Below are 26,566 nucleotides of genomic sequence, written 5' to 3'. Positions count from 1 at the left end.
CCCATGTCCGTCCATCTAAATCCCATATCCCTCCAACTAAATCCCATGTCTCTCCATCTGAATCCCATGGCCCTCCCTCTAAATCCCATGTCCCTCCATCTAAATCCCATGTCCCACCATTTGAATCCCATGCCCCTCCATCTGAATCCCATGTCCCTCCATCTAAATCCCATGTCCCACCATTTGAATCCCATGTCCCTCCATCTGAATCCCATGTCCCTCCATTTGAATCCCATGTCCCTCCATCTAAATCCAATGTCCCTCCATCTGAATCCCATGTCTCTCCATCTAAATCCCATGTCCCTCCCTCTGCACCCCATGTCCGTCCATCTAAATCCCATGTCCCTCCATCTAAATCCCATGTCTCTCCATCTGAATCCCATGTCCCTCCCTCTAAATCCCATGTCCCTCCATCTAAATCCCATGTGTCCCTCCATCTGAATCCCATGTCCCTCAATCTGAATCCCATGTCTCTCCATCTAAATCCCATGTCCCTCCCTCTGAATCCCATGTCCCTCCATCTAAATCCCATGTCCCTCCATCTGAATCCCATGTCTCTCCATCTAAATCCCATGTCCCTCCCTCTGCACCCCATGTCCGTCCATCTAAATCCCATGTCCCTCCATCTAAATCCCATGTCCCCCCATCTGAATCCCATGTCTCTCCCTGAATCCAATGTCCCTCAATCTGAATCCCATGTCCCTCCATCTGAATCCCATGTTCCCCCATCTGAATCCCATGTCTCTCCATTTGAATCCCATGTCCCCTCCACCATCTGAATCCCATGTCCCTCCATCTGAATCCCATGTCTCTCCATCTAAATCCCATGTCCCACCATCTGAATCCCATGTCCCTCCATCTGAATCCCATGTCTCTCCATCTAAATCCCATGTCCCACCATCTGAATCCCATGTCCCTCCATCTGAATCCCATGTCTCTCCATCTAAATCCCATGTCCCACCATCTGAATCCCATGTCCCTCCATCTGAATCCCATGTCTCTCCATCTAAATCCCATATCCCACCATTTGAATCCCATGTCCCTCCATCTGAATCCCATGTCTCTCCATCTAAATCCCATGTCCCACCATTTGAATACCACGTCCCTCCATCTGAATCCCATGTCTCTCCATTTGACTCCCATGTCCCCCCATCTGAATACCATGTCTCTCCATCTGAAACCCACGTCCCTCCATTTGAATCCCATGTCCCTCCATCTGAATCCCATGCCTCTCCATCTGAATCCCTTGTCCCTCCATCTGAAACCCACGTCCCTCCATCTAAATCCCATGTCTCTCCATTTGAATACCACGTCCCTCCATCTGAATCCCATGTTTCTCCATTTGAATACCACGTCCCTCCATCTGAATCCCATGTCTCTCCATTTGACTCCCATGTCCCCCCATCTGAATACCATGTCTCTCCATCTGAAAACCACATCCCTCCATCTGAATCCCATGTCCCTCCATCTGAATCCCATGTCTCTCCATTTGAATCCCATGCCCCTCCATCTGAATCCCATGTCCCTCCATCTGAATCCCATGTCCCTCCATTTGAATCCCATGCCCCATGATCTCAAACCTATGCCCCTCCATCTGATGCGCAGCAGCAGCAAATTTGACATTCAGTAAAAACAAAATCGTTGTGTTTCGTTGTATAGCTGACTTTTCCCCAGAGAAGGTACTTCTGTGACAGAGGCTGGCTGGAATCTTTAAACCATGAGAGGTGGGCACTTCAGAAGCAGACGACTTTGAGACTTATGGAAGGTAATCCCTTTGATGAGGACAGGGCTGTCAGGCAGAATGACTTCTGCTTGCTCATAACTGCCGCACCATTTCACAAAGAAATTTCACTTTGGTTGAAAGCTAAGTGTTCCAGAAGTGTTTGTGGTTTTCCGCCTTTCAGCTAAGAGAGAGAGAGAGAGAGAAAAAAGCTAACCCAGAGTCTCGGGGGGATGCCACCAGGGTGTGGACTGCCAGTGATGGCAAGGAGGAGGATTAGATTAGAGTCCTACAGTGTGGAAACAGGCCCTTCGGCCCAACAAGTCCACACCGACCCTCCAAAGAGTAACCCACCCAGACCCATTTCCCTCTAACTAACGCACCTAACCTACGGGCAATTTCCCAAGGCCAATTCACCTGTCCTGCACATCTTTGGACTGTGGGAGGAATCCAGAGCACCCGGAGGAAACCCACGCAGACACAGGGAGAATGCGCAAACTCCACACAGACAGTCGCCCGAGGATAAGAAATGGGCAGGAGAGTGAATGTTTTAGATTTCATTTCCCAATCTGTAAAAGGCCTGAATGATGGATGCCTTCATTGTTGGACTAATTAACCAGACTGTGAAAGGCGATCAAATTTTAGGGTCAGGTCTGTCTTTTTTAATTGTCTTATGAAAGAGATCTGAGTCTACGGGCATGCACGTGACTTGGCATAGATTTAAAATCGAACCACAAAGAAGGAAAAAAAACCCTACTTATTAACATTGTGAAGCTATGCTTCACCTATAAGCCATCAAACTGATATTTCCTATCTGTAACTCATGTGGTTTTTAACTTACTAACGTCTCACGGTTTTACAATGACTCAAGACGCTGTTCAGTCAGCAGACTCATATTCAAAGGTCACAGCGATATTTCGGTTGTGTCTTTATTCGACATTCTCCTACAGGCATCTTCTAAGGGACAAAACCCAATGTTACCCACCTCAACCGAAGCAAGAGACCACTTCCTACCCCCTCACTCTAGCCCGATGGCCCTGTGACATTTCTTAGCCTTGGTTCAGAAGTAGGACATGACACTGATCTGGCGTTTATGAGTTCGAGGCCTTAAACCCGAGTCTTGAGCCCATTTACCGGGCTGACATCCCAGTGCAGGCTTTTTAGGAACTTGCGCTAGGTGAAATGTCTGCTCATTCAGCGCATGTGAACGACAGTTAAGGATGATGTGAGGGACACCCTGACTGACTTACCTCTTAACTGATGCTGCTACAAAACCATTCATGAAAGAAACAAGAACGAGAGAGCAGAACTTTAAAGAGATGTGCAAATGAGTTAAGGATGATGTGAGAGAAAAGCTTTTTCACTCACTATGGGAAGTATTGCCTGGAAGTGTGGTGGAGACAGGTTTCATTGAAGCATTGAAGAGGGGCAATGGATGGTTGTTTGGATAGAAATGGTGAGCAAGGTATGAGGATAAAGGCAGGTGACTGGCACTGGGCCATAGAAGCAGTACAGGCAAAATGGGCCAAATGGCCTCTTTCTGCACTATGCCAATTCTGATTATTTTCACATTGCTTTCTGTGGGAGCTTGCTGTGTGCAAATTGCTGTTTTTCTCTACATTAGGACAGTGATTTATGTTGTGGACAGTGATTTGTGTTGTAGACAGAGGGGGAGTCAGAGCAAGGGCAACAGACAGTGAGGGTGGTGTAAACTATCAAGATTTGGAGATGTCGGTGTTGGACTGGGGTGTACAAAGTTAAAAATCACACAACACCAGGTTATAGTCCAACAGGTTTAATTGGAAGCACAAACTTTCGGAGCGACGCTCCTTCATCAGGTTGTTGGACTATAACCTGGTGCTGTGTGATTTTTAACTTTGCAAACTATTAAGTAATAGTTTTAAGGTGAGAGGGGAAAGATTTAAAAGGGAGCTGAGGGGTAACCTTTTCACACAGAGGGTAGGGTGTACATGGAACAAGCAGCCAGAGGAACTGGTGGAGGCTGGTACATTTACAGCATTTAAAAGGCTTCTGGATGGGTATATGAATCGAGGGATATGGGCCAAATGCTGCTAAATGGCATAGGTCAGATTGGGATGTCTTTCGGTGTAGACGAGTTGGATGGAAGGGTCTATTTCTGTGCTGTATGATGCTGTGACTATACTTCAGAAATACGTCAAAGGTTGTAAAGCATTTTGAAGTGCCCTGAGTTTAGGAGAGTTGCCCCACTTTTATTGCATTTAACAGCGGAGCAGCTATGCAATGTTGTCATGGTGGAATTTATCTTGCACGGCTTGTGATATGGGTTATGATGCATATTTGGTTTGGGAACGTACAATAAACCAGCACCTTGTGATACTATGAATAATGAGTCGACCAACATATTTCAACAGAAGGGATGGAGCTGTCTCAGGCCTTGGAGAGGTAGCTTTGCAGGTGGGGGTGCGACTGGAAACTTGCAAAAAATGTTATTGAGGTGGCTTCAATAAGATCATAATATAGGAGCAACCTTAGGCCATTCGGTCCATCTAGTCTGCTCCTCCATTTGATTTGATCATGCTTGACCTGATCATGTGTAAACTCCACTTTCTGCCTGTTGCTCATCCCTCTTGATTCCTTCGATGTATTAAAATGGGTTAACCTCAGCCTTGACTGTACTTAATGACCCAACCTCGACAGCGCTCTATGGTGCACAGATCTACAGACCACTGAGAGAAGAAATATCCTTTGACCTCTCTCTTAAACGCAGTCCGTTTGGGGACACCATCCAGGATGACACTCCACGTGCTGCATTTAACTGGCTGCCACAGTCTTCACAAGGACTGCTCAGTCATATCTGCAGTGGTGAGTCAAAGGAACAGCATCTTACGAATATGGAAAGGAGACGGACAATATTTGGACAGTCACAGAGTCATAGAGTTGTACAACACGGAAACAGACCAACTCGTCCATGCTGACCAGATATTCCAACCCAATCTAGTCCCATTTGCCAGCACCTGGCCCATATCCCTCTAAACCCTTCCTATTCATATAGCCATCCAGATGCCTTTTAAATGCTGTAATTGTACCAGCCTCCACCACTTACTCTGGCAGCTCATTCCATACCACCCTCTGTGTGAAAAATTTGCGCCATAGGTCCCTTCTGAATCTTTCCCTTCTTCCCTTAAACCTATGCCTTCTAGTTCTGGACTCCCCTACCCCAGGGAAAAGACTTTGTCTATTTATCCTATCCATGCCCCTCATGATTTTATAAACCTCTATAAGTTCACCCCTCAGCCTTCGACGCTCCAGGGAAAACAGCCCCAGCCTATTCAGCCTCTCCCTATTGCTTAAACCCTCCAACCCTGGCAACATCCTTGTAAATCTTTTCTGGATCCCTTCAAGTTTCACAACGTCTTTGACTCTGTGACTCCACTTTCAAGGAGCTATGAACCTGCAGTGCAAGGTCTCTTTGTTCAGCAGTTGCCCTAGTGGAGTTGTGAAGGTTTCTTGCAGGAACGTATTAAATTGGACAGTGTCTTGTGGCAGGGCACATGTGTCAGAAGCAACGAAAGTCAATCTGTGCTCAGCAAGCACCCACAAAGACTACAGTGATAATGGTTGGACAGCCTGTCCTTGGTGATGCTAATTCAGTGCTGAATATTGTGGATCAGTGCTTGGAAGGGGTGGAAGAGGGAGATAACTGCATCACATTTAGAAAGGTGTGCCCTTGGAGCGCTGTAACCCAGAAGACTGCAGATCAAGAGCAGGATAAGGCTGGGCTCCTCTCCCCTCATTGGCAGAGACCAGATGTGGTTAAATGGTTGCTCACATCCTGTACATTTTCTACATTTCTGCAGTGGAAAAGAAAATGAGGCGATGGTATTATGCCAGAAACACCGACGAACCTGAAAATTGCCTCCGTATGTTGCATTCAGCTCGTAAAAGAACTTGCCAGGATCTGGTATCGACAGCCAATGGAGTTTCTTCACATTGTACCTTCGGGACAAACAAAGCTCTCAGTTAGAAAACCATGGATGGAGGAATGGCAAAACCCGTGCCTCTCGAACTGGGGTCGAAGGGGTCCCTGGGGGCTTTTCAATGATGTGAATGACGTTTTGGTGTGGGCAGTTCAGGAACCTGCAACTTACTGTCCCATAAGACATAGGAGCAGCAGTAGGCCATTCAGCCCATCCTCTGCCATTCAGTGAGATCATGCTGGTCTGATAATCCCCCACTCCACTTTTCTGCCCTTTCCCCACAACCCTTGATTCCTTTCTGGATTAGCATGTTAGGTAGCAGACAGCAATAGGCATCCTTGCAAGAAGATTCGCAGCAAAGTTAAAATCAACTGGGCGAAAGTGAGGACTGCAGATGCTGGAGATTAGAGTCAAGATTAGAGTCAAGATTAGAGTGGCGCTGCAAAAGCACAGCAGGTCAGGCAGCATCCAAGGAGCAGGAAAGTCAACATTTCGGGCAGGAGCCCTTCATCAGGAATCCTGCTCCTCGGATGCTGCCTGACCTGCTGTGCTTTTCCAGCACCACTCTAAACATGACTCTAATCTCCAGCATCTGCAGTCCTCACTTTCATCTAGCAATATCCCTGGGTCAATAAGCAGCAGTGGAAGGATAGAAAATCTTGGTCCACTTAGGAGCACTGCCCATCAGTAGACAGACACATCCTGATGAAGAACTCATGTTTGAAACGCCGACTCTCCTGCTCCTCGGATGCTGCCTGACCGGCTGTGCTTTTCCAGCGCCACAATTTTCGACGTTGATCTCCAGCATCCGCAGTCCTCACTTTCTCCTATTTACCCCTGAAAGAGTGCCAACAGGAACCATTGTGTCCAATGCCACTCTCAGGACAACAAGAGAAAGGTCTCGCGGTGAGGGGTTCAAAGCTGCTGAACTGGCTTTGGGTTACTTTTCAGCTTAAGGGAAAGATTAAACGTTTTCACATCATCGATGACCTATTCCCTCCATTAGACAGTCCATGTGATCAAATGTTATGCCAGGACCTTTAATAGAATCACACAGGAACTTTACACAGGAAACCTGAACGTGCAGGATGTCTATGGCATCCTCGTTTTGATGAGGGTCTGTGTCGACTCGCCGTTTGAAAAGGAGTTCCTTCACCCCAAAACGTCTACTCCAGGAGAAGGGGAATGGTCAGGGAGGAGCAGTAAGGGGTGAAAGAGAGGTAGAAAAATTAAACGTATCGAGAGAGAGAGATAGAAGAAAGGAGAGAGATAGAAGAAAGAAGAGAAAGCGAAAGAAGGTTTCGCATTTAGGTAGCACCTTTCATGATGGCCAGGTGTCTCTCTGCCAATGAAAATGGTTTCTCGAGATGTTGCAATGGCAGTCAGTTTGTGCACACCAAGCTCTCACTAACAGCAATGTGGCAGTTGGTCAGATAATCGGATTTTGGCAATGTTAATTGAATGTGGAAATTGTCTGGGGTAATGGGGATAACTCCCCCAATCTTTGGAACAGTGCCATTGCATCTCCTCTTGGAAGAGGCGTCAGTTTAGCATCTTGCATCCAGAATGTACTGTCTGTGCAGCAGTCCCTCAGTGCTACCCTGTTGTGCCAGCTTTGTCCCTGCTGTGGGACTTGAAGGCCCGACTGAGGTGGTACCAGTGCTACGCACTGAGCCATGGCAGACACTTGAAGGCAAGAGGGAGAGAGAGGGAGAGATTAAAGGGCAAGAGGAAGAGAATGAAGAAGACAGAGAGAAGGAGAACAAAGGAACACATGTAGAGACGAGAGTGAGATTCCGGATTTATAATCCCACAAGATAATGGGAATGATGGGTCCAGACTGACAGTCTGACTGAAAACAACAAATGCTGGAAATGACAGTGAGTCAGGCAGCATCTGTGGAGAGAGAGCAAGCTAGTGTTTTGAGTCGAGATGACTCTTCATCAGAGCTTGAACATTGTTGGCTAGGGTTCCACTCATGGCAGCATAACCTATCTCACCTGCACATCCCCGAAAATTATGTGCAACTTCCCACGGCCAACCCACCCTAACCTGCACACCTTTGGACTGTGGGAGGAAACCACAGCACCTGAAGGAAACCCACCCATTCTCCTACAGGGAGAATGTGCAAGCTCCATGCAGACAGTTGCCCGAATCTAACCTGGTTCCCTGGCGCTGTGAGGCAGAGTGCTAACTAGAAGATGACTATAAGATGTTAAGAAACGGGGAGCTTTTGGGATAAGGGTCAGTTCTCCTCACTTGTTGCTCAGTTGCTCGTCAAGTGAGCTGGGTTACCAATCCATGAGGATAGCTAGCTCTGCTCATTACTTTTAATGATACACAAAGTGAATGATGAATGGCTGAGTTTACGATGGAGCTGTAACTGGTGAGGAGGTAAACTGCTCCTCAGTAGTGAAGGAGCCTCTAGCAACATCGTCGAGTTAAGCATCAACATCAACAGACCGTGTTTACCTTCTTATGGTCAGTTGAGTAAAGGTCAAGATGACCAAAATGGCGAACACAATCAGGATTCCAACGATTAGCAGAGAACTGACCTGGGTCACTCCGAAGATACCTGGAAAGGAAATGTGAAAGGAGATAGATAAAGGGCCGAATGTTTCTGCCACGCTGTGTACCGGTGACCTCTCGGCAAGAGAGTGCTCGGAATTGCTCACGCCATTAATACGTTCTTAAAGCATGCTCAGAATCACCCACAGCCTGAGCACGCTCAGAGTCACCCACAGCCTGAGCATGCTCCTCCTGATGTTCCTGAGGGCTGGGCCATTGGAGGGTAATTGCCATTGCCCTCTGCAGGATTGATTGCTAACAGATTCTCCCACTCTTACCACCCACCATCAGGGGCTTGGGCAAGACACCAATCAACCATTGTTTGCTCAACAAGTACAGGACATTGGTTAGGCCACGATTGGAATGCTGCATGCAATTCTGGGCTCCCTGCTATAGGAAAGATGCTGTGAAGCTTGAAAGGGTTCAGAAAAGATACACAAGGATGTTGCTGGGGTTGGAGGGTTTGAGCTACAGGGGGAGGCTGAATAGGCTCGAGCTGTTTTCCCTGGAGCGCCAGAGGAGTGACCTTATAGAGGATTATAGAATCATGAAGAGCTTGGAGAGAGTAAATAGGCAAGGTCTTTTCCCCAGGATGGAGGATCCCAGAACTAGAGGGCATAGAGTTAAGGTGAGAAGCAAAAGATTTGAAAGGAACTGGAGGGGCAACATTTTTTTCACTCAGAGTGCAGTGCGTGTATGGAATGAGCTGCCAGAGGAAGTGGTGGAGGCTGGTACAATTGCAACATTTAAAAGAAATGTAGATGGATATATGAATAGGAAGGGTTGAGAGGGATATGGGTCAAATGCTGGTAAAGGGGACAAGATTAATTGAGGATATGTGGTCAGCATGGTTGAGCTGGATCGAAGGGTCTGTTTCTGTGCTGTACAGCTCTATGACTCTATGTCTCTAAGCGATGGCAAGAATCTTGAACCTCAGAATTTCTAGCCCAGTGGTGGGGACACTATCTGACAAATGAAGCTCCTGACAAATGAAGACCCAACTCCAGAAATGGAATGAGGTGAGTGATTGGTCGATGTATATTCTTGAAGGGCTAAGTCATTGGAAGAGCTCCTGACTTCCATAAGGAATGCTATTTTAGTCTCTGTTTTCAGATGCACCTAACATAAGGCCACAATATGCCATTCCCTTTGATAGGCATGGAAAAAAAATCAGCCTGGATTGGTTCCTCCGATCTGGGAATTGGATATCCTGACTAAAAGGTGGATGTGTTACCAACTCATAGAACCAAGAGGCTGGGAGGAAATTTTCTTTTATTCATTCACAGGATGAGGGCATCGCTGGCTCGGCCAGCATTTATTGTCCATCCCCAATTGTGCAGAGGGTAGTAATGAGTTAGCTATAGGTCTGGAGTCACATGTAGGCCAGACCAGGCAAGGATGGCAGTTTCTGTCCCAAAAGGACATCAGCGAACCGGATGGGTTTTTATGACAATCGGCAATGAGTTCATGGACATCATTAGACTCTTAATTCCAGATTTGTTTTGTTTTAATTGAATTTAAATTCCACCATCTTTGGCCATGGTGAGATTCAAACCCAGCTCCCCAGAACATTACCTGGGTCTTTGGATTAGAAACAAGTTGGGGAATCAAGGGTTACAGGGAAAGGGCAGGAGGGTGGGCGTAAGGAGTGTCAGATCTTGTGTGATCCTATTGAATGGTGCGGCAGGCTCGAGGGGCCGAATGGCCTACTCCTGTTCCTATTTCCTGGATTTGACACTACGTGCCTGTGGCTATGATTGAGGTGGGATTTCATGATGCAAAAGGAAGAAACATGTGTAGGCCAGATCAAGGTGAGGAATGGCAGATTTCTTTCCCTAATGGACCGGATATGTTTTTACAGTCGAAAAGTGTGACGCTGGGAAAGCACAGCCGGTTAGGCAGCATCCAAGGAGCAGGAGAGTTGACATTCATGCCTGAAACGTTGACTCTCCTGCTCCTCGGATGTTGCCTGACCTGCTGTGCTTTTCCAGCGCCACACGTTTCAACGTTGACTCTCCAGCATCTGCAGCCCTCACTTTCTCCAGGTAGGTTATTACAATAACTTGGTAGTTTTGTGAACACTATTTACCATTTTATCTTGGATTTACTAAACCATCGGATTTAAATTTACCACAGGATTTGAACTCCTGCATCCTGACCGTTAGCTGTAGCCTCCGGCTGAATGTGGCGTGGATTGTCATGAATTCCTGGAGACAGACACAAGATTCCAAAGATTGATGATCTGGGAGCAAATGAAGGAACTGTGGAGCTTGAAATCCTTCAGTGGGGTTCAATGGCCTGTTGGCATTATCATTGGATTGTTAATCCAGAGACCCAGGTAGTGTTCTGGACATCCCAGTTCAAATCCTGCCATGGCCGATGGTGTAATTTGAACTCAATAAATATCTGGAATTAACAGCCTAATGGTGACCATGAATTGATTGTCAGGAAAAACCCATCTGGTTCACTAATGCCCTTTAGAGAAGGAAAATGCTATCCTTACTAGGTCTGGCCTACATGAGACTCCAGACCCGCAGACAATATGGTTGACTCTTGACTCCCTCTGGGCAATTAGGGATGGGCAATGAATGTTGGTCTAGCCAGCAACGCCCTCATTCTGGGACTAAATAACAAAAAAGTGAAACTCAACCCACGTATTGTCAACAATACAAGAAAACCCTGTCACGTCGAAAACATGAGAGGTTCCATCATCGGAAATATAAACACTGGAACTTCTGTGTGTTTAATTAAAACTTTGATGGTGAAAAGAAAAATGACTTGCTGTGAAATCTCTGTTCGTTCATAGTATTCATGGAACCCCTACAGTATGGAAACAGGGCATTTGGCCCAACAAGTCTACACTGACCCTCAGAAGAGTTGACCACCCAGACCTATTCCCCTACTCTACATTTACCCCTGACTAATGCACCCAACCTACACATTGCTGAACACTGTGGACTAATTTAGCATGGACAATTCACCCAATCTACACATCTTTTGGACTATGGGAGGAAACTGGAGCACCCAGAGGAAACCCATGCAGACACAGGGAGAATGTGCAAACCCCACACAGATAGTCACCCGAGGCTGGAAGTGAACCTGGGTTGCTGGTGCTGTGTGGCAGCAGGGCTAACCACTGAGCCATCAGCAAGATTTCAAGCATATACCCTGCAGAACCTTGGTGATAGAGTACTACGTGCGCTGAAGAATCCCATCTTTACCGTCCGGGTCTTCGGCTACTGCCGATTTCCACTTGACCTCTTGACTCCATTCGCTCCAGGTGCTCCTGTAGCCATCTGGATTGTCATCCACTATTTTATTGCGGATTTGCGCCATGTAGAGACGGTTGGGTTTCAGGTTAGACCCGTCAATCATTGCCTGTTGTTTGAGTTTTATACTGCGAAGCCTCCTGGCATTCTAGAAATCAAGAGAGCACAATGGGTTACAGACTCCACACGGGTACCTGGTGTGATGCTGAACGCTAAACCGATCTCTACCAGTCAGGAAGGATATGAAAAGGGTCAATCCATTTCACAGGTATCTGAAATCTTCGAAGCCCAAAAATAAGCAGCTCACAAAATTTAATTTTAAAGAGGGAGCTGGATTGCTCCTGCAGAGTGTTCATCGCTCCTGAAGTAGGCCTTTTCATAAAGTCCGAGCACAGAAACAGACTCTTCGGTCCAACCAGTCCAGAAACCCAAACTAAACTAGTCCCAACTGCCTGCTCAGGGCAGGACCTATATACTTAATGGTAAGATCATAGGGAGTGTTGCTGAATGAAGAGATCTTGGAGTGCAGGTTCATAGTTCCTTGAAAGTGGAGTCACAGGTAGACAGGATAGTGAAATGGTGTTAGGTATGCTTGCCTTTATTGGTTAGAGCATTGAGTAAAGGAGTTGGGAGGTCATGTTGTGGCTGTACAGGACATTGCTTAGGCCACTATTAGAATATTGTGTCCAATTCTGGTCTCAGTGATACAGGAATAATGTTGTAAAACTTGAAAGGGTTCAGAAAAGATTTACAAGGATGTTGCCAGGGTTGGAGGGTTTGAGCTATAGGGAGAGTCTGAACAGGCTGGGGCTGAATTCTTTGGTGCGTCCTTGAGGGGTGACCTTATAGAGGTTTATAAATCTTGAAGGGCATGGATTGGGTAAGTAGGCAAGGTCTTTTCCTGGAGTGGGCGGGTCCAAAACTAGAGGACATAGGTTTAGGATGAGAGGGGAAGGATTTGAAAGGGACCTAAGGGACAACTTTTTCACACAGAGAGTGGTGCATGTCGAGAATGAGCTTAGATTCTTAGATTTCCTACAGTGTGAAAACAGGCCTTTCAGCCCAACAAGTCCACACCGACCCTCTGAAGAGCAACCCACCCCCTTACATTTACCCCTGCACCTAACACTATGGGCAATTGAGCATGGTCAATTCATCTAACCTGCACATCTTTGGATTGTGGGAGGAAACCGGAGCACCCAGAGGAAACCCGCGCAGACATGGTGAAAATGTGCAAACTCCACACAGACAGTTGCCCGAGGTTGGAATTGAACCCGGGTCCCTGGCGCAGTGAGGGAGCAGTGCTAACCACTGGGCCACCGGGCCACCCCCTGCTGCCAGAGGAAGTGGTGGAGGCTGGTACAATTACAGCATTTAAAAGGCATCTGGATGGGTACATGACTAGGAGGGATTTAGAGGGATATGGGCCAAATGCTGGCAAATGGGACTAGATTAATTTAGGATATCAGGTCGGCATGGATCAGTTGGACCAGAGGTTCTATTTCTGTGCTATACATCTCTCGGACTATGACTCCACGAAATGTCAGTCTAATTTCGTTTCGAAATCCTCAATCACCTCTGCTTCCACCACTCTCACAGGCACGTTAGTTCCAGTTCATTACCACTTGACATGCGCAGACATTACTTCCTTGCATACTCCTGCATCTCTTTGCCAAGATCTGAAATCTGAGTTCCTGTGTCTTTGTACTGTCGGCTAATCAGAACAGAATTTTTTCATTACCTTATCCAAACCCATTATAATCTCATACACCTCTATCTAATCTCCCCACAATCTACTTGTCTTTCAGGAGGACTAACTTAACCGAACCTTGTTGCAAAGATGGTCTACGACTGTCAAAGATATGAATCTACGTACTGTCCACTGTTCATCTTCAGTTTTGTATCTCATTTCAATTTGCAGTTTATCACCGAATTCCATCTCGTAGTATATCATCCAGCTGAAATCGGTCTGGTCTTGGGAATTATTGGTGACCGTTAAGTTGTATGGTGGTTTCAGTTTAACTGCAATGATGATGGAAAAAAAAAACATTAGACAGCTGTAGTTCTTAAGATGTTGGAAAATGCTTTCATATCAAGAATAAAGCACAGACTGACAGAGCAAAGGTTCAATTTTGTTGCTTCTGAGATTGTTGTAGGAATTAGTCTCTACAATTTCAGCCTTGCTCCTGCCAAATCACTGATCGAGAGAGATGACATCGACAGGCTAACCTCCCTCATAATTTGGCCGTGATACCGAGGTGTCGGTGTTGGATTGGCGGGGACAAGGTCAGAAGTCACATGACACCAGATTATCGTCCAACTGGTTGATTTGAAATCTCAAGCTTTCGGAGGGGCAACACCCTAAAAACCTGTGAATTCAAATAAACCTGTTGGACTATAACCTGGTGTCGTAATTTCTAACCTGACAATTTGGGATTAAGCCAACAAGGGATGGCACAATGGTTAGCACTGCTGCCTCACAGCGCCAGGGAACTGGGTTCGATTCCAGCCTCAGGCGACAGTCTGTGTGGAGTTTGCACGTTCTCCCTGTGTCTGTGTAGGTTGCCTCTGGGTGCTCCAGTTTCCTCCCACCATCCAAAGATGCATAGGTTAGATTGGCCATGCTAAATTGGCCTGTAGTGTCCAGCGATGTGCTGGCTAGGGTTGACTAGCCATGGGGAGTGCAGGGTTGCAGGAATGAGGGAGGCCTGGATAGGATGCTCTCTGGGGGAGCAGTGTGGACTGAATGGCCTGCTCTCACGTTATGAGGATTCTATAAAGCTATAACAAATTCAATCAGGAAGTTTGCAAGAATGGGTGGCACTTTCCAATCTTACTTCGAGATTTAAGGTCTTAAATAACAGCAACAACCTATATCTCATACATATCCAACACCTTTCATTGTAATGAAAAGTCTCAAGGCATTTTGCAGGAGCATTATAAAACTACTATGACACTGAGCACAGAAGGAGTGATTAGATCAGATGACCAAATGTATAGCCAAAGAGGAAGTTTTTTGAGGAATGTCTGATAAGAGGGAAGTGAGGAGGGGCTTGGAGAGGAGTAGTATATTATCTAAATGTTGAATGGCCGCAGTGTTTTGAGATGCAGAAAGATCTAGGTGTCCTCATGTATGAATTGCAGAAGTTTAGTATCCGGCAATAACAAGGAAGTAGGCAAGCTAATTTTTATTATTCAGTCGTGGGATTTAGGGGTCACTGACTGGGTCAGCATTTATTGCTGGTCCCTGGTTGCCCCTTGAGAAGATGATGGTGATCTGCCATCTTGAACCACCTCAGCCCACCCACAATGCCATTAGGGAGGGAATTCCAAGATTTTGACCCAGCAACAGTGAAGGAACAGCCAATATATTTCTAAGTCAACATGGCTTGGAGGCGAACTTGCAGGTGGTGGTGTTCCCATGTATCTGCTGCCTTTTTAGATGGAAGTGCTTGTGGGTTTGTAAGGTGTTGTCTAAGGAGCTTTGGTGAATTTCTGCAGTGCATCTCATACATAGTACACACTGCTGCTACTGAGCATCGATGGTGGATGGCATTTGTGTGGCATTTGGGTGTTTGTGGCTGTGGCGCCAATCAAGTGGGCTGTTTTGACCTGAGTCAAGCTTCTTGAGTTTTGCTGTACCCATCCAGCAAAGTGAGGAGTATTCCATCACACTCCCAACTTGTGCCTTGTAGATGGTGGACAGGCTTTGGGGAGTCAGGAGAGGAGTTACTGGTCACCGTATTCCTAACCTCTGACTTGTTCCTGTAGCCACTATGTTTATATGGTAAGTCCAGCTGAGTTTCTAGTTGATGGTAATCCCCAGGATGTTGGTAGTGGGGGATTCAGTGAAAGTAACACCAATGAATATCAAAGGGTGGTGGTTAGATTGTCTCTTGTTGGAGATAGTTATTATCTGGCATTTGTAGGCGTGAATGTTACTTGCTACTCGTCAGCCCAAGCCTGGATATTGTTCAGATCTTTGAACATGGACTGCTTCTGTAGCTGACAGGAGTTGCAAATGGTACTGAATATTATGTAATCATCAGCGAACATCCCCCCTTCTGACCTTATGATGGAGGGAAGATCATCGATGAAGCAGCTGAAGGTGGTCGGGCCTGGGACACTCCCCTGAGGAACTCTTGCAGAGATGTCCCGGAGCTGAGATGACTGACCTTTTCAACGAGAACCATCTTCCCTTGTGTCAGGTATGACTCCAAATGCCAGAGGGTTTGCCCCCGATACCCATTAATTCCAGTTGTGCCAGGGCTTCTCAATGCCACACTCGGTCGATTGCAGCCCTGATGTCAAGGGCTGTCACTCTCACCTCAGCCTCTGGAATTCAGCTCTTTTGTCTACATTTGAACCAAGGCTGTGATGAGGTCAGGAGCTGAGTGGCCCTGGCGGAACCCAAACTGGGTGTCACTGAGCAAATTATTGCTCAGCTACTTGATAGCACTGTTGACGACACCTTCCATCACTTTATTGATGATTGAGAGTGGATTGATAGGGCAGGGTTGGATTTACCCTGACTTTGTTTACATGATATACCTGAGCAATTTTCTGTATTGTTGGGTAGATGTCAGTGTTGCAACTGTACTGGAACATCTTAGCTAGGGGAATGGCAGGTTCTGGAGCACAAGTCTTCAGTATGATTGCTAGAATGTTGTCAGGGCCTACAGCCTTTGCAGTATCCGGCATCTCCATCCATTTCTTGATATCATGTGGAGAAAATTGAACTATCTGAAGAACCGTATCTGTGACGCTGAGGAGGCCGAGATGGATCATCCAGTCAGCACTTCAGGCTGAGGCTTGCAGTGAAAGCTTTAGCCTTACCTTTCGCACTGGGCTCTTCTTTTAATAGTGAGTTGTTTAATTATTCACTGCCATTCACACTGGATGTGGCAAGACTGCAGAGCTTGGATCTGATCCGTTGGTTGTGGAATCATTTAGCTCTGTCTATCACTAGATGCGTATGCTGTTTGGTATGCAAGTTGTCCTGTTTGGTGGCTTCACCAGGTTGACACCTCATTTTTAGATATGCCTGGTGTTGCTCCTAGCATGCCCTCCTGCACTCTCCGTTGATCCAGGGTTGATCCCCTGGCTTGATGGCAATGATTGAGTGAGATTAGGAGGGCATTTTACTGAGTAGTTTTGATCCAGTCAGTGGATACGGGATATTTCCTGTCATAGAAGAATCTAGAACCAGGGGTTCTAGAGCTTAGCATTTCTAGCCCAAAAGTGGGGAAGCTCTCACAAGACATCTTCCAGCTACTCTACCTATTCCTTAATGTCTGGAGGCTCTGGTCAAAATGCCCTGCAATTGTGAAAGGCAAGAGAGAGCAACTTGATGTTGATAGTGGGGGAATTCAGTGAAGGTAACACCATTGAATGTCAAGGGGTGGTGGCTAGATGTCCTGGACCTGAGATGACTGACCTTTTCAATGATGCAACTTGATGTTGTGTAATCCCTATCCATAATTTCATCTTTGGAGTCCAGTATTGTTCAAGTAAATCTATGTGCTGTTCCTTCAATCTAACCTTCCAAAGTGCTGGAGAATTTCATCCTCAGGTCAACACTTGGAGGTGCCGGTGTTGCACTGGGGTGGGCAAAGTTAAAAATCACACAACAGCAGGTTATAGTCCAACAGGTTTCTTTGGAAGTACTAGCTTTCAGAGCACCAGGAGCGGTCAAGATAATTCCAGATAGCTGATCCAACGCGGTAAGATTAACGGAACAGAGGAACAGAGCGAAACTTTGGTGTACATCGACAGAGATCTTTAAAGGTGGGAAGAACAGAGCCTTACAGTCTGGAAGCAGGCCATTGAAGCCCATACTGACCGTCCAAACAGCATCCTACCCCATAACCCTGTATTTCCCATGGCTAACCCACCTAACCGCCCCTGGACATTATGGGGCAATTCAGCCTGGCCAATCCACTCTAACCTGCATATCGTTGGGCTGTAGGAAGAAACTGGAGCACCCAGAGGAAGCCCACACGGACACGGGGAGAATGCACAAACTCCACACAGACAGTTGCCCGAGGCTGGAATTGAACCTGGGTCCCTGAGGCAGCAGTGCTAACCACTGAGCCATTGTGCTGCTCAAGACAAAAAAGGGCTAATTAAAAAGTCAAATAGATTTTGTTTTTTTCTCTTTACACTGTTGCTTTGAATCTAAAATCAAGGAAATGATGTTTGATTTGTACCTCATGGTGGTTGAGCCACAGTTAGAACATTGCATGCCATTCTGAAAATGTGGGGCTTTTTCTTGCCAGAATAGAAAGGTTAAATGTTCTTATGAGTCTCTCATAATTCTGAACAGTTCTGAGTTGGTAAACAGTGACAAATCTTTTCCACCAGTTGGTGCATTGGGCATGGAGAGCTTGGTCACAGCAAAAGACAAACAAAGGGTTAAGTTAAAAGATTGAAATTTCATAGAGTCATAGAGATATACAGCACGGAAACATACCCTTCAGTCCAACTCATTCGACCAGATATCCCTATCCAGTTTAGACCCATTTGCCAGCACTTGGCCTATATCCCTCTAAACCCTTCCTATTAATATATCCTCTTAAATGTTGTAATTGTACCAGCCTCCTCCACTTCCTCTGGCAGCTCATTCTATAATTGCACCACCCTCTGTGTGAAAAAGTTAGCGGGTCCTTTTTAAGTCTTTCTCCTTTCACCTTAACCCCATACCCTTTGGTTTTCTCCCACCCCGGGGAAAATACCTTGCCTATTTACCCAATCCATGCCCCTCATGATTTTATTAACTTCTGTAAGGTCACCCCTCACCCTCCGACACTGCAGGGAACAAAGCCCCAGTTTATTCAGCCTCTCTCTGTAATGTGTATCATAATAAGTAAGTAGGAAGGCAAATTTGAATGTTGGCCTTTATTCCAAAGGAGATGGGGTTTAAAAATAGGGACGTCTTGCTAAAGGTATGCTGGACCTTGGTTGGACTGCACTGAGAGTACTGTGGAGAAAGTGAGGACTGCAGATGCTGGAGGTCATAGTCGAGAGTGTGGTGCTGGAAAAGCACAGCAGGTCAGGCAGCATTTGAGGAGCAGGAGAATTGATGTTTCGGGCATAAGCCTTTAATCAGAAAGAGTACTGTGTACAATTTAAGCCTCTTCATTTGGTGTTGGGGGGGTGGGGTACTTGAGTTGGTAGTTGTTAAGGCATTTATTCGGCAATTGACTGGTATGAAGGGGTTGGTTTATGAGAAAATGTTGAGCAGGTTAGCCCAATAGTCATTGGACTTTCAAAGAATGAGAGGTGATCTTATTGAAACATATGAGTTTCCAAAGATCCTTACCAGGATGAATGCCAAGGGGATGGAAACAGGGGAGAGGACCTCAGTTTCAGAATAAGGAAATTCCTATTCTCCTATAGCGTCATTACCCTTGGAAGTTCCCAAAGTTGGGCTTTTAAAGGGTTGGGTATTCAATGCCGAGTTAGACATTTTATGATTGACAAGGAAGGCTATGGGGTGGCAAGGTGGAGTTAAAGCACCAATCAGATCAGCCATGGACCTACTCAATGGTAGAACATACTCAATGGGCCAAATGGCCTCTTTTGTGGTCTTGGTGAGTCCACTTCTGGAGTACTGTGTGCAGTCCTATCATTGGAAGGATATTATTAAACTGGAGAGGGTTCAGAAAAACTATGCAAGGACGTTGCCAGGAATAGAGGGTTCGAGATATGGTTATAGACTGGGACTTTTTTCACTGGAGATTGTGAGGTGACCATATAGATAATTATAAAATTATACGGTGCATAGATAAGGTGAATTGCAAAGGTCTTTTCTCCATGGTGAGGGAGTTGAAAATGAGGGAGCATATTTTTATGATGAGAGGAGAAAGATTTAAAAACGATACGAGGGGCAACTTTTTTCAACAGGGAGTGGTTCGTGTGTGGAGTGAACTGCCAGAAAAAGTGGTGGGTGCAGGTAAAGTTACAACATTTTAAAGATGTTTGGATAAGTTCATGAATAAGAAATGTTTGGAGGCCAAGCGCAGGGACTAGTTTAGTTTGGGGACCTGGTCAGCATGAACTGGTTAGACCGAGGGGACAGTTTCTATGCTGTATGACGCTATGACTCTTAAATTCCCATAAAGATGCCCTTTAAATACGTACTATTCAATTATACAGAACAATACATAGGGAGACAACATCCGATATACAAGCTTTATGGAAGAGAGCTTTTGTAGTACATTGGCAGTGTCCCTACCTCTGAACCTGGACACCTGGGTTCAAGATCCACCTGCTCCAAAAGTGTGTAATAATGTCTCTGAGCATATTGATTGGAAAATATTTGCAGTCTAGTATGTGTTTGTAACAAGAAGAGAGACAGTTATCAATAATTAAATGTTAATTCCACCTACTGTTGTGCAATGGTTTGAAATTTGGAATCCAAGCTACTGCAGCCTGAGACTCAGGGCCTGGGCAGAGCAGAGTCATGTTAAAGGTCTGTCCAGCAGCGAAAAACAGGAAAGTGAGATTGCAGCTTCTGCCTTGCATCTCCGATGAGCCCGGTTCACTCTTTGGGGTGCAGGTCTTTGGAAATTCAGGCCTATAAGACACAAAAGAAGTTTCAGAGCAAGTTGGTGGATGTTTCCATCTGAGTAGGCCCATATCCTTCGATGGAACTGACGCTAGCTCGCTTCCCTGCAGGAAGTGTGTCCCAAAACCAAACAGTAGAGGTTTTCATTATACTGAGGGATTCTGTTGGGAGTACAAATAAGGAACAATAGGAGGCCACTCGGCCCTTTGAGGCTGTTCTGTCATTCAATAAGATCGTGGCTGATTAGATTTCAACTCCCACTCTACATTCTTGTATATCCCCAATCGCCTTTCATCCCCATTGGAATCAAGAATCTATTTACATTTGCAATAAAAATACTTAATGATATATCATCCACTGCCTTTTGTAGAAGGGAATTCCAAAGACTCTCAGGCCTGAGAGAAAAATTGTTTCCATGTCTCTTGTTTAATGTGTCTCTTATTTTGAAACAGTGACCCCAAAAGTTCCAGATTTTCTCACAAGAAACATTCTTTCAACATCCAACTGGTCAAATCCCCTCAGGATCTCATATGTTTCAATTAAATCATTCTTCTAATTTCCAGAGGCCTACTCTTTTATCAAAAGATAATCCACTCATTCTGGGTTTTATAAAAAGTTGAAAGAGTTGCAGATGCACACACACACGCACACACACATATACGCACATATGCACACACGTATCCACACACATTCATGCGCATATACACACACACATGCACACACATATACACATATACATATTCATTTGTGAATGAATCATGAGGTGTTCAAAAGCTATTGTACCAAAACAGATGGCTCACTGATGTGTGAAACAGTTTTGAGAAGATTGCTATACATACATTCAAGTGTAAATATGAGAAAATGACACCTGAACACCACCCTTCTGGATACAAAACACAGATGGATGCCATGACTACCTCGTGCACACAAAGACATGCACACAAAGACACATGCACACACCCATAGGCAGACATACGTACACACGCACACACATATATACACACACGCACACACATATCACATACATGCACACGCCCATAGACACATACACACACACACGCACACCCACAGACACACATACATACACCAACAGATACACAGACACACACATACACACACATACATACAGACACAGACACCTTTCTTTCTCCTAGACACACACACACAGACACAGACACACACACATGTACACACGTACACACGTACACACACAATTTCTTTTGTGAAGAGCTTTAATGTATTTGACTACATTAAAGGTATTGTTTGAATACCCGTTGTTGGCATTTTAATACCGATCTTGGCTAATCTGACAAACCTGCTGACCAGGCTCTGCACAATGTGTAAACAAAGACATTTGGATTTTAGCCAAAGGTTGTGTTGCGGAGGTTTAATGATCTGTAGGTTTTGAACATTGTGTTGTTTGTCAAGTGAGGAAGTGGCTTCACTGTTTTTGAGTACACAAGCGAGGGTTTAAATTTATGTGTGATCTCGAGAATTGTGAAAGTCCACCACCACAAGGTAGTCATGGTATCCATCTGTGTTTTGTGTCCAGGAGGGTGGTGTTCAGGTGTCATTTTCTCATATTTACACTTGAATGTATGTATAGCAATCTTCTCAAAACTGTTTCACACATCAGTGAGCCATCTGTTTTGGTACAATAGCTTTTGAACACCTCATGATTCATTCACAAATGAATTACGGAGTCACAAAGCTATGGGAGTAATGCTAGCATAGAGGGAGACCATTTGCTCATCATGTCCAAGTTATTTTTCTGTAACAGCAGTACCACCTGGCCTCTCTTCCATAAAGGCAAAATACTGTGGATGCTGGAAATTTCATGCAAACAGAGAATGCTGGAGAAACCCAGCAGGTCTGGGAGCATCTGCGTAGACAGAAAACAGAGTTAATGTTTTGAGTCTGGTATGACTTCTTCAGAACTCTGTTTCTTTCCAAAGTTGCTGCCAGTCCTGCTGAGTTTCTCCAGTATTGCTTTCTCTCTCACCTCTTCCTGCATCTCAGTAGATATAATCATTTCAGATAATGACCTGACTCTCCCTTAAATGCCTTGATTGAATTTGCTGCCCTCGCAGTTAGTCTCAGGTGGTACAAGTCTGTTCCTCACCACTCACTGCTTGAAAATAATTGACTTTGACGTTTTTGCTAATCACCTTAAATTTTTGTTCTCTGCTTCTGCCGAAGGGAACAGTTTCTCCTTCTCTATTCTGTCCAGACCCTTTCCAATTTCAAACGACCCCCTCAAATCTTCTCTCAACCTTCACTGCTCTAAGGTGCCCAGCTTATCACGGAGGGCTGTTGAGGTTGGGTTGTTAAGTAGATTCAAGACTGTGACAGACAGATTTTGAATCAGTGATGGAGTAACAGGTTATAGGCATTGAAGATGATTAGATCAGCCATTGAATGTCTGACCAGACTCGATGAGCTGAATGGTCTACTTCTCCTACGTCTTACGGTCTAATAGTAACCCTTATTACTTGGATCCATTCTTGTGAATCTTTCCTTCACCCTCTCCAATGGCTTCCCCTCCTTCCTAAAATGCAGGCCCAGAATTAGACACAATTTAAGGTTGCACTGTGCTATAGTCATAGAGTCATACAGCACAGAAACCTTCGATCCAGCTCGCCCATGCCAGCCAGATTTCCAAAACTAAACTAGTCCCTTTTGCCTGCACTTGACGTATATCCCTCTAAACCTTTCCTACTCAGGTCCAACAGTCTTTTAAACATTGTGACTGTACGTGTATCTGGCAGCTCATTCCAAATATGCACCACCCTCTGTGTAAAAAGGTTGCTCCTCAGGTCCCTTTTAAATCTTACCCTCTCACCTTAAACCTCTGCCCTCTAGTTTTAAACTCTCCCACCCTGAGGAAAAGACTTTTGCGATTTACCTTATCTATGCCTTTCATGATGTATAAACATCTATAAGGTTAACACCTCCCCCGCCCCCACCCCACCCCCAATTATCCAACTGCTGTTCAGCTTCCTCCCAGTTTCATGCAAAGTTTGTACCAATCTTAATTGGGTGGAGGTTCATCCAAATTGCAAACTACTATTTTACAGATCCCTAATGCATCCTATTGGAATGCAGACTTAGCCATAGAGTCATACAGCACAGAAACCTTCGATCCAGCTCGCCCATGCCAGCCAGATTTCCAAAACTAAACTAGTCCCTTTTGCCTGCACTTGACGCATAACTCTCTAAACCTTTCCTGGAAACATGGGCAGAAATACCACTCTTCCTGAAAGTAGAGAGAGCTTCAGTATTGGCGATGCCTGCTGCTTTTGGGGCAGTCCACTCGCCATCCAAACTGTAGCTCCCCAGGTTCAACAATCGCTGCAGTGATAGGGAGGAGACATTGCATGCACTGTTTTTTTATTGTTTAGATCTTACCCAGTGCTGCCGTAACTCCTCTGATTTCCAGAGTGATCATGGGGAGAACAGAAATGGAACTATGGCTGTCATCCATCTCAAAGAACAATAGGCTGACTTGAAGGAAATGGAGCTGGGCTGGTCAGGGAGTATCCTGCACATTACCAGGTGGGTTTTACAGCTGTGTTAATGTCTCCCCCTTCACCTCTGGGCTTGACTCAAGTTGCTGTACATTAGCAACACACACACACACACACACACATATGTATATATATATATATATACACACTCACTCACACATACACACACTCACACGCAGAGATACACACACACAGCCATGTATGTATTTGCACATCACACATATAGCCACACACATACATAACACAAACAGCCACACACACACTTACACACTTACATACACCCACACATACACACATGTATCCATATGTACACACACGTACACAAATATGTGCCCTCACAAATGTAAGGTGTTGAAATGCAGATGTCAGAATTCTAATTTCATTACAAGTGTGTATGGGTGTGTGTGGCTGTGTGTTTTTTTTTGTGTGTCAGTGTGTATGCATCTTTAAGTCTATTTATGTGTGTCTGTGTGCGAGTGTGTGCGTATGTATGAGTCGTGTGTGTGTCTGTGTGCATGTGTCTGTGTTATTGTGTGTGTGTGTGTATGAGTCTATGTCTGAGTGAGTATGTGCATGTGTGTGTGCCTCATGTATGAGTACATTCTGTGTGTCTAATTTTGACTGAATACAAACCTCAGTTTTGGTGATGAAAGGTTCACATGTCAATGAGGTTTGGGAACTGTGATCACTCTATAACACAGTTGGAGAGCTATAATAATGTGTGAGACAGTGATGCTATTGGGGTATTTCTGTACTTGTTAATGCACCTCTCTGCAGTGGTTTGTTTTAATAAATGTGTTCACCAGAAAAACCACCTTATGTCCTGAAAAACATATTTTTCTTCTTGCTTTTGGAACACAGGTGGGGTGGGTACAGAATGAGGCGTGGTAATCCTTTCGAAATTTCAAGTGATCTGTTTATTCACTAACAGATGAATATATCTCTCTTTGTCTTGGTCTCGTTGCAGTTTGCCCCATGTTTGGAGTAACAAACTGAGAATGCTTTAACTCAGTTTTCTCACATAACTCATAGAATCCCTACAGTGTGGAAACAGGCCATTAGGCCCAACAAGTCCACACCGACCCTCTGAAGAGTAACCAACCCAGGTCCATTCCCCTAACTTATAACTCTGCATTTACCCCTAACTAATACACCTAACCTACACATCCCTGAACACTACCGGCAATTTAGCATGGCCAATTCACCAAACCTGCACAAATTTGGATTGTGGGAGGAAACCAGAGCACCCGGAGGAAACAGACAGGTGGGGAATGTGCAAAGTCCACACAGACATGTAAGGTATAGGGTTAAAATTGTGCAGAATAAGGGAACAGGTGTTGCTTCTGCAAAAGCTTACATTATAAAATTAGGCTGCGCATGCCAGTACTAAACAGTGAGAAGTGAAAACAGGTAGAATTATCTATGACTGATAGGGCAGAGTGACCGTGTAGCAGGATGTACTAGGCACAGGAAAATAGAAGAAGCAAAAACAGATAGAATTATTTATGACTAATAGGGCAGAGCGACTGTGTAGCAGGATGTACCAGTAACAGGAGAATAGTGTGCCAGTCGCAGGGGGATGTGGCCAACGGATGGAATTTAGTTTGGCAGGATGATCGCACGAAGACAGCAAACTATGCCAGGATAGTCACATATAAGGAATGAGATAAATAAGAGTAAGGGGCGACAGGCTTAGAGTAATGGGAGAAGTAAACAGAGGCGGAGAGAAGCTAGACAAAGATGGAGTAAAGCTAGAGCTTGTGATAGGCTACGCGCTACAGCAAAAGTAACCAATGGGGTGAAAGGGGAGGACTGAGAGACACAACTGAACAGCATAAATCAGAATGTAACCCTCAGATCGGGGTGCTTACTCGTGAGGCACCCGTTCTTGCAAGTACGTATCAATAAAATTCGCTGCTTCAGAATTTGACTTGGACTGAAATTTATTAATATGTGAGTTTTGTTTCTCACAATTTGGGGGCTCGTCCGGGATGTCCATCATCACCAGCAGGGTGGGCACTGTCGACAGCTGGGAAGACGCATCCCGTTCCTTTTAGAACGGTCCTGTGTTCGTCGGCAGGTGGGTTCCCCCTTCTGGTTGACTGATTGAGATCCGATGAGAGTCTATCTGAACCAGGCGAAAGTAAGTAGGCACAGGGAGCCAGGCAACTCCATGCATGGACCAAGGTAGGAAAAGAGATTTTTAAGTACTGCCTTGGTGGCTGGGATTGATTTCTAGTAGTTAATAAGTATCTAACGAAGGAATTCAGTATGGGCTGTGCCGAGGGTAAAGTATAAGCCTCCGGGAAAAAAAATGGAAATGGAGGTGAGGTCCCTGACAACATACCTCCAGAAAGTCCGTTGGGCAGGATGTTGTGGAATTGGTAAAATAATACTTGTACAAGAGAAAAAGATAGCAAAAAGATGATTAAATATTGTTGCTTTGTATGGACTAAGGAGTCCGTTCTTTGTCCCGCCGTCTTCTGGCCAAAGTACGGGTCGGACGAAGACTGGGTTTGTAAATATTTGAATTTCTATGTCAACAGAAAACAGCCGTTCAGTCAGGAGGGATCAGATTATGCTTAGTGTTGGAAAGGCTAGTAGCTGAAGGGCTACTTTGTAACTAAATCATGGCCAGACATCCGAAAACAAATTCAGAAAATAGATTGGTGGAGTGAGAAATCACTTGAGGAATTATTGAGAGAGGCACAGAAAGTGTTTGTAAAGAGAGAGGATGAGAAGCAAAAACACAAGGCAAAAATGATGGTAGCCACGGTTGACGAAGTAGTCAAGAAAAGAATCGAATCAGTGACTAGTAACCGGAGTGGAGGTGGCAGCACGTAGAATATAGAGGAAGGGGTAGAGGACGAGGAGGACCTTTTGTAGGGTCCAGTCGACAGGGACAAGGACAGAGGTGGAGACCCCAACAAGCAGGGTGTTACATCCAGAAAAAA

At 45.3% G+C, this 26,566-nt stretch overlaps 1 protein-coding gene across 4 annotated transcripts in view; it reads right to left on the bottom strand.

Moving 5' to 3' along the window:
- LOC122542254 (interleukin-2 receptor subunit beta-like) overlaps positions 1 to 26,566 on the bottom strand; it is a 113,171-nt gene that overhangs the window by 4,323 nt on the left and 82,282 nt on the right. For all 4 annotated transcript variants that reach the window (XM_043679798.1, XM_043679797.1, XM_043679799.1 and 1 more), the window contains 5 exons: positions 19,907 to 20,094; positions 13,393 to 13,538; positions 11,469 to 11,664; positions 8,152 to 8,254; positions 5,608 to 5,698 (listed from right to left, as the gene is read on the bottom strand). In XM_043679798.1, the coding sequence (XP_043535733.1) occupies positions 5,608 to 5,698; positions 8,152 to 8,254; positions 11,469 to 11,664; positions 13,393 to 13,538; positions 19,907 to 20,094 (724 nt within the window). The remainder of the gene's footprint in view (positions 1 to 5,607; positions 5,699 to 8,151; positions 8,255 to 11,468; positions 11,665 to 13,392; positions 13,539 to 19,906; positions 20,095 to 26,566) is intronic.

Source organism: Chiloscyllium plagiosum, chromosome 39, assembly GCF_004010195.1.
Source record: "Chiloscyllium plagiosum isolate BGI_BamShark_2017 chromosome 39, ASM401019v2, whole genome shotgun sequence".
Lineage (NCBI taxonomy): Eukaryota > Metazoa > Chordata > Chondrichthyes > Orectolobiformes > Hemiscylliidae > Chiloscyllium > Chiloscyllium plagiosum.
This window is presented reverse-complemented; position numbering and strand designations above follow the sequence as displayed.